The sequence below is a fragment of the Falco peregrinus genome, chromosome 3 (genome assembly GCF_023634155.1).
Source record: "Falco peregrinus isolate bFalPer1 chromosome 3, bFalPer1.pri, whole genome shotgun sequence".
NCBI classification, from domain to species: Eukaryota; Metazoa; Chordata; class Aves; order Falconiformes; family Falconidae; genus Falco; species Falco peregrinus.
The window spans coordinates 116,112,178-116,128,874 of NC_073723.1; the positions used below are offsets into that span (position 1 = coordinate 116,112,178).

Consider the following 16,697-nt stretch of genomic DNA (forward strand, 5'->3'; position numbering starts at 1 on the left):
GCTGCGGAAGAACTCAGTCCTGGGGGTTTTATAAAAACAGGCAGCAGACAGAGGGAAGAGGTGTGCCTATGCCCCTATGAGACATCAGAGAATCAGCAACAGCTTTTGCAGGAGGACGGAGAAACAGGACAGCGTAAATGCTCGGGGCCACAGACAGCGCTTGAAAGAAGAGGGAGATTCCTAGAGCAATCCAAGAGGATCTGCAGGGAAAGAGACGGCTTCGTTAGTCCTTTAAACTAAACTCACGCTGAACAAGGGCATTTGCTGTTTTGACAGACAAAAGCCTGGGGAGGCAGCCGATTGGGGGGGGGGGGGGGGGGGGGGAGGAGCAGGGCCCACCGTGGGGTGCCTTTGAAGATGGAAGTCTTGGACAAAGTCACTTTTACAGCTAAGGAGCACCGGAGACTTTGGCAACTGGAACTTAGCAATTAGATAAGGACGGGGGCGGATTCCTGGCAGGAGCTTTGCTGCCAGAGGTCTGCACGAAGGGATTACTGAGAGGGAACAGTGCTGCCGTGGGGGAGAGGCATGTTTCACCCCACGCCATCTCCAAGGACTGTTTTATTGGTCTCTTAAAAAAATGGAACAAACCAAAAAACGAGGGATGGAGAAGAAACTCAGGTCACGTAGGCAGAGCTCTGCACAGCAAAGGTGCTGGTAATGCCAGCGTCGAGAAATCCTGTTCACCGCCACCTTCATGCACAAATTCTGACAGAGCCAAGGCAGCTGGGAGAAGTGAATGTCCAACTCCATCATGGCATGGGTAACACCGGGAACCTCCCCACAATGGGCTTAAAACAAAAGCCTTTGAACCTGAGCACCCTAGAAGCACTGGGACATCTTTCTCCGGGTGATTCCTCTCCACTCAGAGAGGCAGCCAAATGCTCAGTGTAAAATGAATTTGGTGACCCTTGGGAAGGGCTCTGCTGCCGCTCCGAGCAGTCATCTGGGCTCCTCACAACAGGGGTTACAAGCAAATCCCTAAAAAGGGACAATTCAGACCAAGACAGTGCAGATTTACCCTGTTTGATGTTTAGATAGAGCAGTTCCACCCTTATTTCTTTTCATGGGCCCCTTCCCTCACCGGCAAGTTCACGTCTCTTGTATGGCACAAGGTGACGCACATCGTCCTCCGTGGAGGTGGACGGAGCTGTCACAGGGAGGATGCAAAATCCCGGGGGCCACAAATGGACACAGCACGCTCTGGCAGCGAGGAGGGGAGCAGCAGCAACAGAGCACAGGGCTTCCCAGCAGAGCGTGGGGGGGACAGCGGTGACAGGGACCGGTGTCTGCAGCCGTGGGACAGGCTGTGTCACCCCAAAGGGTTGAGCCCAGGGCCCCCTGCCAGGCTGGCTGCCCGGCCACCGCTCCCCCTTGAGCGCACTCCAGCAGGTGGCACTCGGAGCATCTTCAACGTCCAAAACGTGTTTCTGTTCTGAAACAGGAGGGTGAGGGCCAAAAGGACCCATTTCATAAACACCCATTGTATAAACTCCTCTGTGGGCAGAGTCTCTAGGAGCTGATGAAGGGCTGAGATGTTTTCACAGAAAAAGCCTGAGGCTGAAGAAGAGAGAAGGCAGAAATGGCCTCACACAGCAGAGCTCCCATGGCAAGGCAAGTCCTTCTGCTTCACAACATCGTTTTTGATCTGCTCCGTTGTTAACAGACTCATTTGACCCGGAGCACCAAAATATCTGCTTTATGCCAGAGAGCTCAGGTCCCTTTTGGGATGCAGAGAGCTGAGAGGTGAAGGCACAGGCATCCCCTTGCACTCCCCAGTCTCCTCCCTGCTCCTGGCTCTCTCCAGGGGCATTTTGGCACCAGATCCTGAAAGTTTCTTTAAAAAAAAAAAAAAAAAAAAAAAAGTAAAATCTCCCCACCCTTTCCAGGCACTACAAGCCACAGCGGGCCAGGATCAGCTGACAATGAGCAATTTGGGCTAAAGATACAAGCTCAGACAAAAGATATTCCCAAACCCCACTGAGGCTTTGGTAGCTCTCCTGCCCTGCTGCAGCCTGCCGTGGAGCTGCGAGAGAAGCGTGCACAGCCAGCAGGACTTTGCACCCACTGAAATGAGATGCTGGAGAAGAAAAGACCTTTAACTGCCAGGAGATAAGGAACTAAATTATGCAGCTTCTACAGAACAAATTAGTCTCCATTTAGAAAGTGCAAAGGATACAGCCTCCCCTTCCCGCAGCCCTGCACACGTTTCCCAGCAAGGAGGAAAGGTCTGCTCTCAGAAAATCCAGATCAGCTCATGCTTTGATGATGGTAAAACCAGGAGACCCCATCCCAGGCTTTTCTAAATGAAGACTATTACTTTTAGGAACCAGCACTAAAGCACTATCCTCCATCCAGGCACGACACAGCTTTGCTGCTTTCAGTACAGAATTCAAAAACTTTATTTTTAAAAAGAATTCTTTTCCAACTGAATTATAAAATCTAACACTGCTTTCACAACGAGAAATAAGACTTGTTTGCTGCCCCTGGAGTTATCGTGGGACGTGGGAACTATTCTCTATCGCAGGAACGCAGGAATTCCATACTCCTCCCACAGCACACATGCTGCCGGCAGTTTTCTTGTTGCAAGACACACAAAAAGTGGTCTCAGGACTCGGTAAAGCCTTTGTTTGGTACCTGCCAGGTTTTGATTCACGTGTGCTGGGCGAAGCCAGCCCTCTCCTACTCCCTGGGAAGGCCACACGTGTGAGCCACGCTGACAGACAAGCCATCGGCACATTTTCAGGGTGGCTTTGAACTACAGCAAGGTGAAAAGGAAAAAAACCACATCCAAAGCATGGCCTGAGCTGTGCGTTACCAACACTCCAGTGAGTGCACCCAGGACAAGCCCCTGCTGTAGCAAAGCACAATTTTTTCACTTAATACTTGTAACTACTGATGCAGGCAGTGGCTGCCCCCTCCAGAGCTCAGCCATGACACAGGCACACGCCTGCGCTGGCCCCACTGGGGACAGGCCCCTAACACGATGCTCATCATCCATCCCCTTCCCAAACGTCACAGTACGGGAATTAGTCACCCTGAACACTGGGAATACCATGTTTTTTCCTGTTCCCCTAAGATCCAAAAAAAAAAAAAGCTATTTTAAGGAGCTTTTTTCCCCTGCTCTGTCCATGCAGAGACCCTAGGGCTCCACTCCCCATGCTACTGCATGGAAGGAGTGACCCCTCAAGACCACCGCTGGCCCCAGTCCCGGTGCTCCCTGGCTGGCCGGTGACGATGCAGAGCCATCGCCTCCCCCTCCATAAGCAAACGCTGCATGTTCCTGACCTGCAACCGGGCCACCCGGATAAATACACCTCTCGGGTGGTGAGGAAATCAATACCGCCACACTCAAAATGCTTACGGGAGCACAAAAAGGTTGTGTTCGCAGCCCCTTCAGTATTCCCAGAGCCATGCCAGAAGCTCTGCTGAGACCGAGGTTTCAAGTCCAAACAAGTGATAAACACCCTCGTTTTCCACCTCCGAAGGGGTGCCACATCCCAGCTGCGTGCTCTGGGACGGGCAAGGGCAGGACCTGGATTTTATGCAGCGGTTCGGAAAACCTTTGTGCCTCAGAGCATCGCTGCAGTGAGATCAGCTGGAGTTTCAGGGAGGCAATGCCTCTGCCTCCATCGCTGCATCCCATGGAATTATTCAGCGGCTTTCCCTAAAGGTGAAGGAGAAGGGCTCCAGGTAAGGCAGGAGTCTCCACCGGACAGCTGGGACCATCCTCCCGCATGGTCCCCAGCCTCCCCCAGCCCCACGGCAGCTCCTGGCAGGCAGCACAGTGCAACCGGGGGGAAAAAAAGTTATTGCAGCTTCACCGGGAACTATGGAAGGAATTTACTGCTTGTGTCAAAACTAGGCTTTGGCTTCCAAACAAAGCTGAGACTTGTAAAGCTGCAGGAGCTTCAGCAGGACTGCTTGTGTGTGCAGGGAGGGTCTCAGATTGGCATCCCAGCCAGCTGTGGAGCCAGGGACCCCCCAACCAACCCAGCCAAGGGGACTCAAAGCGCCCCGTTGCTGGGCTGGCATGCTCCAGAGACCCAAGCCCAATCTGACCCCTTTAAAAATCAAATGTAAGTTCGTTGGTGCCAGCCCTCTGCTGCTGTCCCTGGCGCAGAGGGAGCTGCCACCACCCCATCCCGAGGAGCCCGTGACTCCCCCATCCCTCCAGGGAAGCGCCGGCAGAGCTCTGGCCTTGCTGACACTTCCTCCTGGGTCCACAAAGAACTTGACTTCGGCAACCCCGTGCCCCCTGGCTCAGACAGCCGGGAGAAGCGCGGCCGAGGAGGGGCTGGCAGGAGCACCCCTCGCTTTCCTGCAGGCTCCGGAACTCCTTTCACTCTGACGGGGAGATGGATGACATGCATTTCCTCCAAGGTACAGCGCACAGTAAAATATTTTATTTTTTTCTTTCCCCTTCAATAAAAAAGGCTTTCTGGAGACAGAGCTTGAGGCGGTTTCTATTAACCCACGAAGGAGATGGAAATGGAAGAGAAGAAAGCATAGCAGTTTTGGTGGGTCGGCATGCCACGCATGAGGGCTGGCTGAGCACCACTCACTGGCTCTGCAGACTGCTGCATTCCTCGTGTGCAAGTCCTGTAAACTGACCCCTCTTCAATTATTCATTAGTCTGCAGCTCATCAGAGACTCTGCTCCTCAAACAGGCATTTATTTGTTGTTGTTTGGTTTGTTTTTTTCTTTTAAGAGCTCAGAAGCTTGCTGTTACCCATAGCCCAGCCTTGCCAAGGACGAAGAGCAACCGCTCTGGCAGGAACAAGCCAGGCAGCTGTCAGGCATTGCTTTAACAACAAACCCACTTGATTACTTCAGCTGACAAGATGGAGCAGCCAGTTTAAATGAAGAGCTTTACCACTGACAGGCTGAAAAAGCCCAATGTTAAAGAGTGGCAATAGCTGCAGCCCGGTCCCTGCGGTGCAGAGCGGGAGGCAGATCCCAGGCAGCACCATGCCATGCTCGAGATGTTCTGCTCCCAGCAGGTTATCCCAGGTCCTGTGCGGTCCTGGGGGACCAGGCTGGCTGGAGCACTCTTGGCTGGAAGCAACAAAGAAGGGGCAGTGGGCAGAGAAGGGATTTGCTCAGATACCTGCTTCTTCCCACATTTGATAGCTTTCCAGTTCTTGGAGAAAACAGCAGCAGCTGTGCAAACACGCTGGGCCGTTTCAAAGCAGAGCACTTCACTTGTTTGTTTTAAAACCCTTCATGTTAAGAGGCCGTGATTAGAGTGGTGTCCAATACTGATGAGGATCACACCACTGGACATGTCTTCTGTCCTGCACTCCACCTGGAGCTGGAGCTGACGTGCAATGCTGGCAGCATGCAGCCTATGCAACAGAGAGCCCTCCATCACCTGAACACTAGGTGGGCGCACAGGGCTTGCCCCTTGGTGGTCAGCAGGTCTTGGATGCCTCTTTCTTCCTCCCCCACTGCAAAGAGAAGGTGCTTCAAGTTTCCCCTCTACCACCCACTCGGTGATGCAGGTCCAGAGCAGATGGGACAACTGTCAGTGGATGTTCTGGCAGGCAGCGATGCCTGCAGCAAGGCACAGGGCAACATCTGGGCGAAGGAGAGAGGGGCACTGCTGGAAAGCAGAGCTGTGAGCCAGCACTGGTGCGGTATGCCATGAGCACAGAATCACGGAAGGGTTTGGGTTGGAAGGGACTTTAAAGCCCACCCAGTTGCGGTCCCCTGCCCTGGGCAGGGACACCCCCCACCAGCCCAGGGTGCTCCAAGCCCCGTCCAACCTGGCCTTGGGCACTGCCAGCATGAGGGAGCAGCACAAAGCCTTCCTCTCTTACATCCCGCTGGAGAAGCATGAAGAATTCCCAGTTCACAACTGGAGGTCAAAAGTCCAGGAGCAAAGTCCAGCCTGAAGGAAAGCTGCCCCAGTTCTGCCCAGTTTGCAGGTGGGAGTGAGAAGTGCTGGGCTCAAGTCCCTCCGCAGGTGCAGGTGTGTAGCAAACCCAAGAACCAGCCTTATTTCTAGCAGCATTCACCTGCTATCGAACCATACGGGGGCTGGCACAGAGCTACCCTAGGTAGATGGTACAACCTGTTTCCTCCAGCTCATCCCAAAGAATTACAATTTGGAGCTGTGACTGCGACTCCACTTTGTCATCACTCGAGCATTACAGCAGCGTGTTTCATCCAGAACAACACACACTAATGTTCACGCTGGTGATGCAGGTTATTTCTCAGGCCAAAAGTGTCCATGTCCAGGGCTCCTGCCTATCCCTTGCTGCAGGGGAGGACCTTTCTGCAAGCGTTACCCATCAGGACACGAGAACAGATCAGCAGGAGCTATACAGATCTGGGAAAGAGCCGTGCCCTCCCCTTCACTGCATTCCCACTGCGGTTTGTTGCCTAACAGCCACCGAGCAGGCAGGGCACCTCACGCCAGGTGCCTGCAGCAGAGCAAAGCCCTCGCTCTGCTCTCAAGGGTCTCTGTTACAGTGCAAAGCGGAGCTGCAAGAGGTTACTTAATTCCCTTCCCCAGCTCTCACCGCGCCCTGTGATTATCACCCAAGAACAAGCTGATCAGCACGCCCAGCCTGCACCAGCGTTACCTCCAGAGAGGGAGTGGGCACACTCAGCACTGCAAACCCACTCCTCTGCTCTTCATTATGAAGTGATTTCACTAATTGGGTGTTGTACTTTCATGCATAGTTCCTCACACTTGGCACTTTCAGGGACCACAAGCTCACCTCACAGCCAAGCTGGCTGTAAAACCCCAATTACGAGAGGTTCCTTTTTTCTGTTGAATCCAAGCCCTCTGTCGCCGTTCCCCAGCTGAACAAGGACCAATCTTCAGCCTACCTGACAATTAAAACCTAAAGAACATGAGAGGATGAGTGTCGGTACCTAGGGACCAACGCACCGCACTGCGGTGAGCCCCTGGGGCAGAGCAGCTCCTGCGAGCAAGGCGAGAGACCTCCCTGCTCCCCACCTGCACAGAGACGCAGCTGAGGTTACCCCCAGGCTGTCGCAGGAGATGCACTCGCGGCGTCAGCCCAGGCTGTGTTAAAGGAAGCGGAACAAGAAGAAAACTGACCCTGAGCTCTCTGCACTGCGGAGATGCTGCTCCACGAGCATCCATCCTGCTCCTCTACCACCAATACGAATGTGCAGGCGCTGCGCTGAAACCTTGTACCAGCTGGGCTGCTGCTATCCTGAAGCCAACATCTAATTTAGGCAGGGCCAAACACCACGACCAAAGAGGAGAGGGAAATAAGAAAGCAAAAAGCCATCCTTGTACTTTATCTTTGCCAAATGTTCAATGCAGCATTGGATCCGCAATCTGATTTTAGGGATGTGGCTAGAATTGCCGGGCAGATTGCAGACTTTTACAGTAGGGACACTCTGGGAACATCCAGATAGGCAAGGATTTCAGTACATGTGAGCAATCTAGGTTCGTGCTCGCTGTCAGGAGAGGGTTTGGCTTGGAATTCCTTATGGCCACAGAGCTGGAATGCTGTTCAGATGGCCCTGACTGCACACCCAGGCTCCTTTCCCTGCGACTGTGCAAAGGGAGGCAGATGCTCCAGACAGCTCTCTGCCCGACCTGCAAGATCTTGCAGGCATTTCCAAGATACTCAGATAAACACACTGAGGTAGGATGCTTGCAGGGACTTGTGTACCACAATTGTTCTTGAAAGGTGGGAATCCACAAGAAGTTGTGAAATGCACCAGCTGTCCTTGGTAGGAAGCTGCGCTGGAGCTACAGAGGCTGCTAGAAAGTACCAGAATGCAGCCAGCCTGGCCCGAAACATCCCCTCGCCACCTCTGCGGTGACCATGCCATCGCGTTTCATGCCCAAAGACCCCCATGTGCCACCACAGCAGGTGAGGTGGCAACAGAGGCATTAGACTGCATCGGTCTCGTGCTCCCAGCTGCGGAGTTCCCAACTCTTTTGAGGAACTGTTGGATTCCCTCCTTCGTGAAGTGTCTTTGGTTATTGCCCAGGCAAATAACGCTTGTACTTCTGGCAGCATCCTACTTACAGGGACAGGGGAGGGATGGCACTTCTGCGTGGGTGTTGAGTAATCGCCACCCTTGCTGCCTCAGGCTATTTTTAGAAGAGATCGCAGAATTAGCCGCAAAAGGATAGCAAGTACAAACCCAGAATAGAGGTGCCTCGTCCCCTTACAGCTCCCTACACACAGCTAGAACAGAGGGGTACGGGAGGGATCCTGAACAACCTTCAGCTTGGCAACAGCCAACCTCCAACATCTACTGCCGCTTACTCCTCCTTCCTCAGCCCTTGCTGTAGGCAGCACCGGTGCCAGAAGCTGCTGCTGCTGCCCACCCCCAAAATGAACAGGAAAATACGCAGATGCTCAGCGCGCTGCCCGCCTCACCCCACCGCCGCATCGCAGCTGGCTCAGGTCTGCCCTGAGGTTGGAGGTGTGTGTTCGTAGCAGGGATTTCATTTGACAGTGCTAGTCACAAAAGTACCTTGTACAAACTTGGAAAACGCAACCAAGGTTATTTCAGGATGTAGCCAGGCTCCGTGTGATCAAGGGTTACCGAAAATGGGATTGTCGGACACCGCTCACAGGCATTTTGTCCACGGTGCCTTGGAAAAGTGGAAATCAGGACACCTGCACATAGCACAAGGCTCTTGTGCCTTCCCTGCGCGGCTCCAGCTCCCCAGCTGTGATGGGGACTTCACGCCCGTGTCCCCCAGAGGGACAGACACGGAGCAGCAGAGAGAACCTCAAGCGCTTTCTTGGCCTCTATCGCATGACCTTTCTGTGGGGCTGCATCTACGGATGGAATCAGCCAGGGTTTGCCCCAGCGATGTCCTTCAAAGAAAAAAAAAAAAATCTTTGATTGTTTTTAAAGCAACATACTTCAGCTGCCTTTACAGGAGGGCAGTTGAGCCAAGTGTTTGAAGATGAAAGAGGCAAAGTCTCAAGTCTTAGAAATCCAGCTGGAATCCAACCAGAAAAGAGAGATATTTTCTTTCGGTTTTCCATGCCAGAGATGCAGGCACAGTGAAGAACTGTAAAACCACTGTTCTCAGGGGAGGGAAGTGCACAGTCTCATTGACCTGAGTTCATCTGACCCACGCCAGATTTCTCCGCAGGCCACTGGAAAAGTGCCAGCCCAGCAACGAGGACAGAAATGCAGAGCAGGTAGGTGAGACGCAAGGGCAATGCTAGGAGTCCAGCATAAGATCCAAAAAAAACCCAACTGGCTGAAAGGTAGGCAACTGATTTTTAGGTTTAAATTTCTTTTACTAAAAATATGACAGTAACCAACCAGAAAAGCAATGCCATAAGCCCCCCTGGCCTTTAGCAGGGACGATGATTCAGAGAGAGAAACTGCTACAGGGCACTCGCTGAGGGTAAGGCACAGGACGGACTCCTGACAACCCGTTCGGCAAGGTCTGCCCGGCCAAATCCAACATGTTGTGTCATTCCTCACGGGTACAGTATGTACGGATCAGAAAAGGAAATCCTAAAAGGCTCACGATTTCAAGGTACTGAGACGGCTCTTTGACGCTGCAGTGTCTCGCAGGACAGAGAGCTACGGGCACAGTTAGGAAATGCCCACACGAACAGCATCGCTCCGCAGTCGTGTGCTTGGAGAGGGCTTGCAACAGAGAAATCAAGTTGATGTGTGGAGCTGGAAGGGCTTTAGGTATCTGAAGAAGGTCTGGCAGGTTAAGACCCTTGCCCAAACGCGGACAACAGCAGCTCAGTTCCCCCCACCATTCCCAGCTGATGCCACTGGGGACGCAGAGGGCAAATCTGACAGAAGCAGAGCTTCTCCCAGCCCCACCAAGGCAAGAGAATAAACAGCTACCAGGTGCTCAGCGAGGGCAGCCGTGCCAAAACCATCAAATACTCTTGTATTTCTCATCCTGCCTGGCAAGATCGCAACACGAAAGGTGCAAGCACAGCACTGGAAAACCCCAGAGATGCTCGCTCCTCGCCCTCTAGGCCACCTCCCGCGTGCTGGACCGAGGTGGCCCCTTGGGAAACTTTCCACATATGTTTGGATGACCACAGAGGCAGGAACAAAGAGGGTTTATCTTTTCCCCTACTCCAATCCCTCACCTTCCCACATGTGCTCATCCAGATCACAAAGCAGCAGCTTACAGGATCTAGAACCAGCCGTCCCCAAGCCTTCACCAAGTCAGTTCGCGCCCCCCACGCAGCTCAGAGGGATACCTTGAAGATGTAACCCCAGAGCATTTTTACCTTGGATGGAGGATTCCCACCTTCTTCTGGAGCAGCCTGCCCATTCTGCAAAGGAAAAGAACCTGCCATTAGCACATGCCGGGCACGGGACCGCTCCTTACACCCCCTTACAAAGGCTGTTGGCTCCGAGGGCCCTTCGTGCAGGACAAAAAGGGGGGGACACCACTTTCAGACATGGTACAAGTCCCCACATACCTAGGGGACACTATCTGCCAAGGATTGAGAAAAAAAAAATAAAACAAAAAAAGGCTCTTGTCCAGAGAATCTCTCCACACCCCCAAATGAAATCATTAGGGCTGCTCACACACTGACCATCGCTCGTGGGGTGAACGGCACCCCTGCACTCCTCAGGCGTGGGTCCCTGGGGCAGTGGGTACAGGAATCCCATCCTCGGGACTAGAGGAACTGCTCCAGAGACCCAGCTGAGTGGTCGCACCATCTCACCCCCCCTGCACCCATGCTGTGAGCTGCCCCCTCCCAGGGAGAAGCAAGGAGGGGAGATCAGGCGCAGACAGCAAAGCAGTGCTGGAGTGCAGTTATCAGCCATTTTGCCATGACGCTGGCTTTCGTATGAACAGTTATCAGTTATTTATTACCCTATCGCAGCTGATACCGCTGCAGGAAATGTGCACCACCTGCTTGGCTCTGGGCCACCTGGGGCTGGCAAGTCCAGCTTCTGCTGCTGGAGCTCTGTACAAAGTCACAGCGGGTGACCTGAACCGCCTGGAGGAGCATCAGCCGGTCACACCACGCGCTGAGCCGAAGGCGTATCGGGTTTGGCACAGCACTGCGCCTGGAGGAACCAGCGGGAGCAAAAGTGGGTGGGATTTAATTAGACATCGATACTCAGAATAAGCACGTACAAAAGGTTTTCTGCAGACTGTGGAGAAAAACAAGGGCAAGAAGATTTTGCTTTGACATCTAATTTGCACTATAGTCTCAGGCTCCAAAAAATCGTGGGATTCCTCTCTTTCTTTGAAAGAGCACAGCAAATGTATTCGCTCCTCTTCAGATGTTATGGTCCAAGAGAAGAGTTGCAATGCAATTGCATTTCAGCCTCAGATGACTATATCTTAGAGCCTTGCAGGAATCTAACAGGAGCAAAGCTAACTCCTTCCCTGGAGAACTGAGGGGACACCAGCCTGACATCTGCCTTAGGACTACACTATCCCCTTCTCCCCCTTGGGCTAAATTTAACTTACTTCCGTTTAATTCTAAGCAAAACTTGCAGTTGTGGGTCTTGAAAGCGCTTTTGGGCCACTGAGAGAACCTCCCTCTGATGCTGCACTCACCCTCTACAACATTCACCAGGTGCTTCCAAGCTCACACTCTTGTGAGTGCAATAATCTCCATCCATCTTCATTTTCAGGTGTCTCCACTCCCCCAGAACAACTCAGTCCTACCAGGACGCCGAGTACCACCCCACTGGCCGGGGAGACCACCGCCTGCCCCTTGGCCTGACACTGGCCCTGCAGTATTTACATTTATACGGCTCCACTCCAAGCTCCATCACTCACCTTAGGACCAACTTAAACTGGGCTTAAGCTCCTCAGTATTTTCAGCCAATGACTGAAAAAAGCAATTATTTTTAAAAAAAAAAAAAAAAAAAAAAGCAAGCACACCGAGTTCTGCCAGAGGAGCGTTGCCCTGATGTTTACATGCAGCTCTTGGTGCCGTTAGCATGAAGAATACCTCCGACGTGAAGTAAGCCTTTGTGTTTACGCACAGCCTCCACAGAGAGCAGGGAGACGCTGCGCTCAAGATAACCAGACTTGGAAACAAGCTCGTGTTTACCGGCTCAGCCGGCACTGATCCCCAATTCCTAACTGGCTGCTAACCCAAACCGTAGCTCAGGGAGGGCTCTTTATCTCTAAACCAGCCTGAGAAGAAGAATGTCCATGTTGGACAGAGGGAAGCAGTGCCTTGCTCATGGGCTGGAGAGCAGAGCTGCAAGGCGCAGTCAGGAGAGGGGTGAGCTGGCGCATGGGACAAGCTCTTTCATTCCCCAGGGGACACCAGCACACAGCGAATGAACACAGGGTCTGTCCAACCCCCCAGCTCCAAGGATAAGTCAGGAGGCACCGGGTGCTCCTCCGGGCCCACCAGACCTGGGTGCTGCGTTTGATCAGCTCCTGACCCCGAGAGACACTTGTCCTACATGCTGCTGTTGACAGAAATCCATCCTACCTGGGGAGGGAGGGGATGTGGAAAGAAAGAGAGCAGTGTCCGTGCCAGGGAGGTTTCCTGGGCATGTAGGCCCATGGTTTTAGAGGGATGAAGCTCCTGATGGAACAGTCACTTTCTCAAGCGAACATAAGGCAGATGGGTGAGGAGAGAACTGCAGTATTTAGAGCCAAGCGCCTTCCTTCTACCCCAGAGTAAACCCAGTCCTTATTCCCTCATATGGAATTGAAGAGCCATTTGTAAGCATCCAAGATGTAAACACACTCACAGATCCGGGCTCATCACCTCCCGAGATAAAATACAGCCACTCACTGCGTGGTAAGTAGAGCTGAGATGGTTTGCGGGTTTCTTGGTTTGACATTTGTCTCTTTAAAATGTTTTATGTCTGCACTCCCCTGCATGCCACGCACAGCGAGTTAGCGAGCACGTGTGTGTTTGCCTCCCTGCCAGACACCCTCTTCCAGCACATTGTTCCTGGCGTTGGAGAGGAGCCTCCTGACCGTCCTGCCTCGAGAGCCACCCCAAAGATCTCCCTGCAGGCACAAGCAGACAATACCTGCTGCAGGAGGGAGGCACAGCTCCGTCCCTGGGGTACCCGCACCATAATGAGCTTGGGCTACCATGAAGGCAGCAGCATGAGCCTCAGCGGGGGCCAGCAGCCTGTCCCTGCGGCTTGCCAGCCAGCCCCGCACTGGGGCGAGCAGAAACAGGGATTAGGAGCTAATCTGATGGGCACGTGGAGCGGCAGCCGCTGCGAGGGCACCGCTGGGCAGTGCCAGCTAGAACTGCCCGGCAGGTACCAAAGCCCTTCCGCGCACATGCTGCCCCGAGGAGCTTCCTCCGTAGCACGCAGGGAAGTGTCCTGGAGAACAAACACCTTCCGTTACGCAACTGCCAGCCGGGCTGAACTTGGGAGATATTTATCTTCGGACATCTTGCATTTTAAATCCCTTTAATTCCACATAATCCGCAGCACAGGGAACAATTTAGAGAACAGGTCAGTGCCGCTCTGATCTGAAACCCCGACGAGTTGCACCCCAGCAGGACCGTGTGAGACGGTGCCCACTCCTGCCACCAGAGAGGGCTGCACCCTGTAGTTAGTGCCATCCGCACAAGCCACCCTGGATTATCAACAGCTCTGTTAGAAAAGCTGCCTGCTGCTATTTCTGGACCTCTGGGGTTTGACTAGTCACTTTGGAGATGCCCAAATACAACATGACAAGGGCACCAGGTACCCAGAGATGCTCTTTCACCCAGCTGGCTGAACTGGGAAGCACTGGAGCAGGACGGAGAGGGGGAAGAAACCCCTCGCCCCAGAGCTTCTCCTAGTCTGACACAAGAACAAGGCATTTTATTTTTATCATTATCATTATTATTATTATTAAAGTGGAATTTATGGATTTCGCCTGTTGCAGCTCAGAGAAAGGAAATAATCCTACAAAAATAAAGGTCTCCACAAGAACTCAGTAGCCCAAACAGACCGAGCAGTTCACGCATGAGGCACAGCAGAGACAACAGTTGCTCGGCTTCCTCTCCTATCTTTTGATTGTCATTTTATGCACCGTTCAGCTAAGATGCTTGAAAAAGATAGTTATTCATTAACAGCTCCTACTCAGTAAAGGACGATGCACATATACAGGCAAAAATAATTAGTGTGAAGTAGTTGGGTTTGGTGTAATCCCCTGTCAGTTGTGTTGCTCGTTTGTGTAACAAGAGTTTAAAGCAAAGCACAGCGTGATGACAGTATCCATCGCTATGGTGATGAAGTCATTCCACTCTACTATTGCTTGTACTCTGCCCCAGCCAGGTTTTTCTACTACATAAGCAATATTCTAAATAAAATAAGCAGCCGAGAGAACGACAGGGAGCTGGGGGAAGGAAGAAGTGTTTTGCAGCTAGCTCAGTGCCCAGGACACAGGGACTTGCCTCCTGCAGGGGATCAGCGCAAGCTCCCACTGCCACACGTTTCCCCAGCACAGCTCTGGGCTGGATTCCGGCAGGCTGGGACAAGGGGCACCAGCTGGGATCTGTCCCCAGCAGAGATGGAAAACGCTTCTGGAGCACAGTGGAAAAACCCCAACCCCCTTCACAATAGGACCCAGTGGAAAAACCCCAAACCCCTTCACAATAGGACCGATGCCTCCGCCAGCGCGGTGACAGCACCTCTGCTCCGTGACTCAGAAAGCAAAGGTTGGAGGAAGCCAGTTCCTAACCTGGATGGCAGCGATCCCAGGGTGACTGACGTAACTGGCATTCCAGAAGAGTCTCCTCGGTTCCCCAGCGGTGCCACCTTGCCCAGGAGTGGTGAAAACTTTCTCCTTGGGCCCCTACCCTTGATGATTTTAGCCTCAAGGTGCAAAACTGCCCCAAGCCCTTAGTCCCCTTCTGCTGCTGGATCTCAGGGAACCTGGAATGTCCAGCCCAGGTGGTGGCAGCCACCTTGAGCAGTGACTAACGTCTGTGTTACTTTCCTCACTGAACGAACACATCGAATGCACGTACTTGCCAACCTAAAAATAAAGGCAGGTAAGTTGCTAGCGTCCCACTTGCAATGTGGAAAGACTGACCCGCAGCAATATCACCTGCAAGCGGCTCCTGACCCTGACCCCCGGCCGAGGTGGGGGAAGGGGACAGCACAGAGGCCAGGGCCAGACCCTCCCAGTTCCATTCACAATTAACACACCCGTTACCAATGCAATGGGGAAAACAGCCCTCATGGCTGCCACCATCACCTTCACCGCTGACCTGAGCCAAGAGCTACACCGGATCCCCCCGGCCGCGAGATCCCGTGATGCTGACACAGCGCCTGCCCAGCACCTGGGAGAGCTGGGATTAAGCAGTAAATCAATCTCACCCATGGCATTCGCCGCCCAGGGCACTGGCGTTCGCTGCCTCCCGTGACCAGTTGCATTTCCTGGCTTCCCAGGCTCTATTCCCACTTGGGAATGGAGAAATCCCAAATAAAGAGCCCTCCCTGCCAGCGATATCTACACCCAGCGCTGAGCACACGACGTGGTCCCAGGAATCGCGATCAAGTCACCGCAGGAATTCCCTCCTCTCCCACCTTCGAGCCCAAACCCATCCCCGTGCCCCAAGCACAGCCCACCACACCCTCGCGCCAGCACCCACGGCCCCTCGGCACAGCACCCTGCCCGCACCGGGGGTCTCTGGGAGATGCCACGCTGTACCTGGCTGATAGAAACTGGGTGGCCGATGGAAACTGGGCAACCTCGCCCCGATGGCTGCAGACCCCCCTGCTGCCCGGTGCCACGCTGCCACCACTCGAAGCACAGATCCGAGATCGCCCAAGAGGCGACTTCAAATAGGAACCAGCAAATGTGACCAATTAACCACCGCGACATCCCTAGGCGTGCCGGAGGAGCGGGGCAGCACCGAACCCGGCCAAAGCCATGGGAAAGCACCGAAGTCTGAGCAAACCCCCGCGGGGCCGTGGCACTCGCCTGCAGACACGGACGGGCGCTGGGCACCATCCTGCACACCCGGCTGGGACGGCGCAGAGCTGGGGGGGGGCAGCGCAGAGGCTGCCAAGTGCCGCAGGAGCGGGCTCGGAGTTTGAGCCACAGGCCTGGGCGAGCAGATGAGGAGCGGGGGCGACCCCAGACCGCGGGCCATTTGCTCCTTCCCGGTTGCCCCCGCCGGAGCGCGCGTGCCGGCAGGCTGCCTCCGCCGAGCCCGGCCCGCACGGCCCGACCCCCCCCCTCCCCGAGCCCCCAGCCTCCCCCAGCCGCCCCCCGGGGTTGGGGTCCCGGCAGCCCCGCCGGGGAAGCCAGGCCGGCCGCTCCTTTGTTCGGCGGAGCCCCCTGGGATGCTGCGGGGGGGTGCGCGCGGCCCGGAGCCCCCCCCCCCCCCCTCGGCCGGGGGGAACCGGTGTCCCGCTCACCTCCGTGTCCAGATGCACCAGCTCCATGGCGGGCCAGGGCTCGGGCAGCTGGGCGAGCGGCATGCTGCCGCCGGTGCCCCGCGGGGCTGGCGGGCGCGGCGCTGGCCACCGGCTCCCCGGGCCGGGCCGGGAGCGGCGGGGCGGGGCGGCTCCGCCCCCGAGCGGGGGGGGGCGGGGCGGGGCGGTGGGACCCCGCCCTAAGGCGCCCCCCGGGCAGGGGGTGGCGGTGCCGAGCGGGGCGCCATGGCACACGCGTCCTTCCGCGGGCAGCGAGGGGGGGGGGGGTCCCTTGAGGAGGGGTGTCCCTTTAAGGGGGAGTCCCTCCAGGGGGGTGTCCCTTCAAGGGGGTGTGTGGTCCCTTCAAGGGGGTGTGTGGTCCC

The 16,697-nt window shown here is 54.7% G+C and overlaps 1 protein-coding gene across 3 annotated transcripts in view; it reads right to left on the reverse strand.

Annotated features, from left to right (window-relative positions):
* The window catches only part of RPS6KA1 (ribosomal protein S6 kinase A1), a 41,425-nt gene extending 24,971 nt beyond the window's left edge, over positions 1-16,454 (reverse strand). The window contains exons 1-2 of one of the 3 annotated variants that reach the window (XM_055799473.1): positions 16,318-16,454; positions 10,233-10,277 (exon numbers count right to left, since the gene is read on the reverse strand). In XM_055799473.1, the coding sequence (XP_055655448.1) occupies positions 10,233-10,277; positions 16,318-16,380 (108 nt within the window). In that variant the 5' untranslated portion in view covers positions 16,381-16,454. Of the gene's footprint in view, positions 1-10,088; positions 10,122-10,232; positions 10,278-16,317 lie in introns of those variants that run through there. The other 2 variants (XM_055799474.1, XM_055799479.1) reach the window with 2 other exon arrangements.
* Positions 16,455-16,697: the final 243 nt, after the last annotated feature.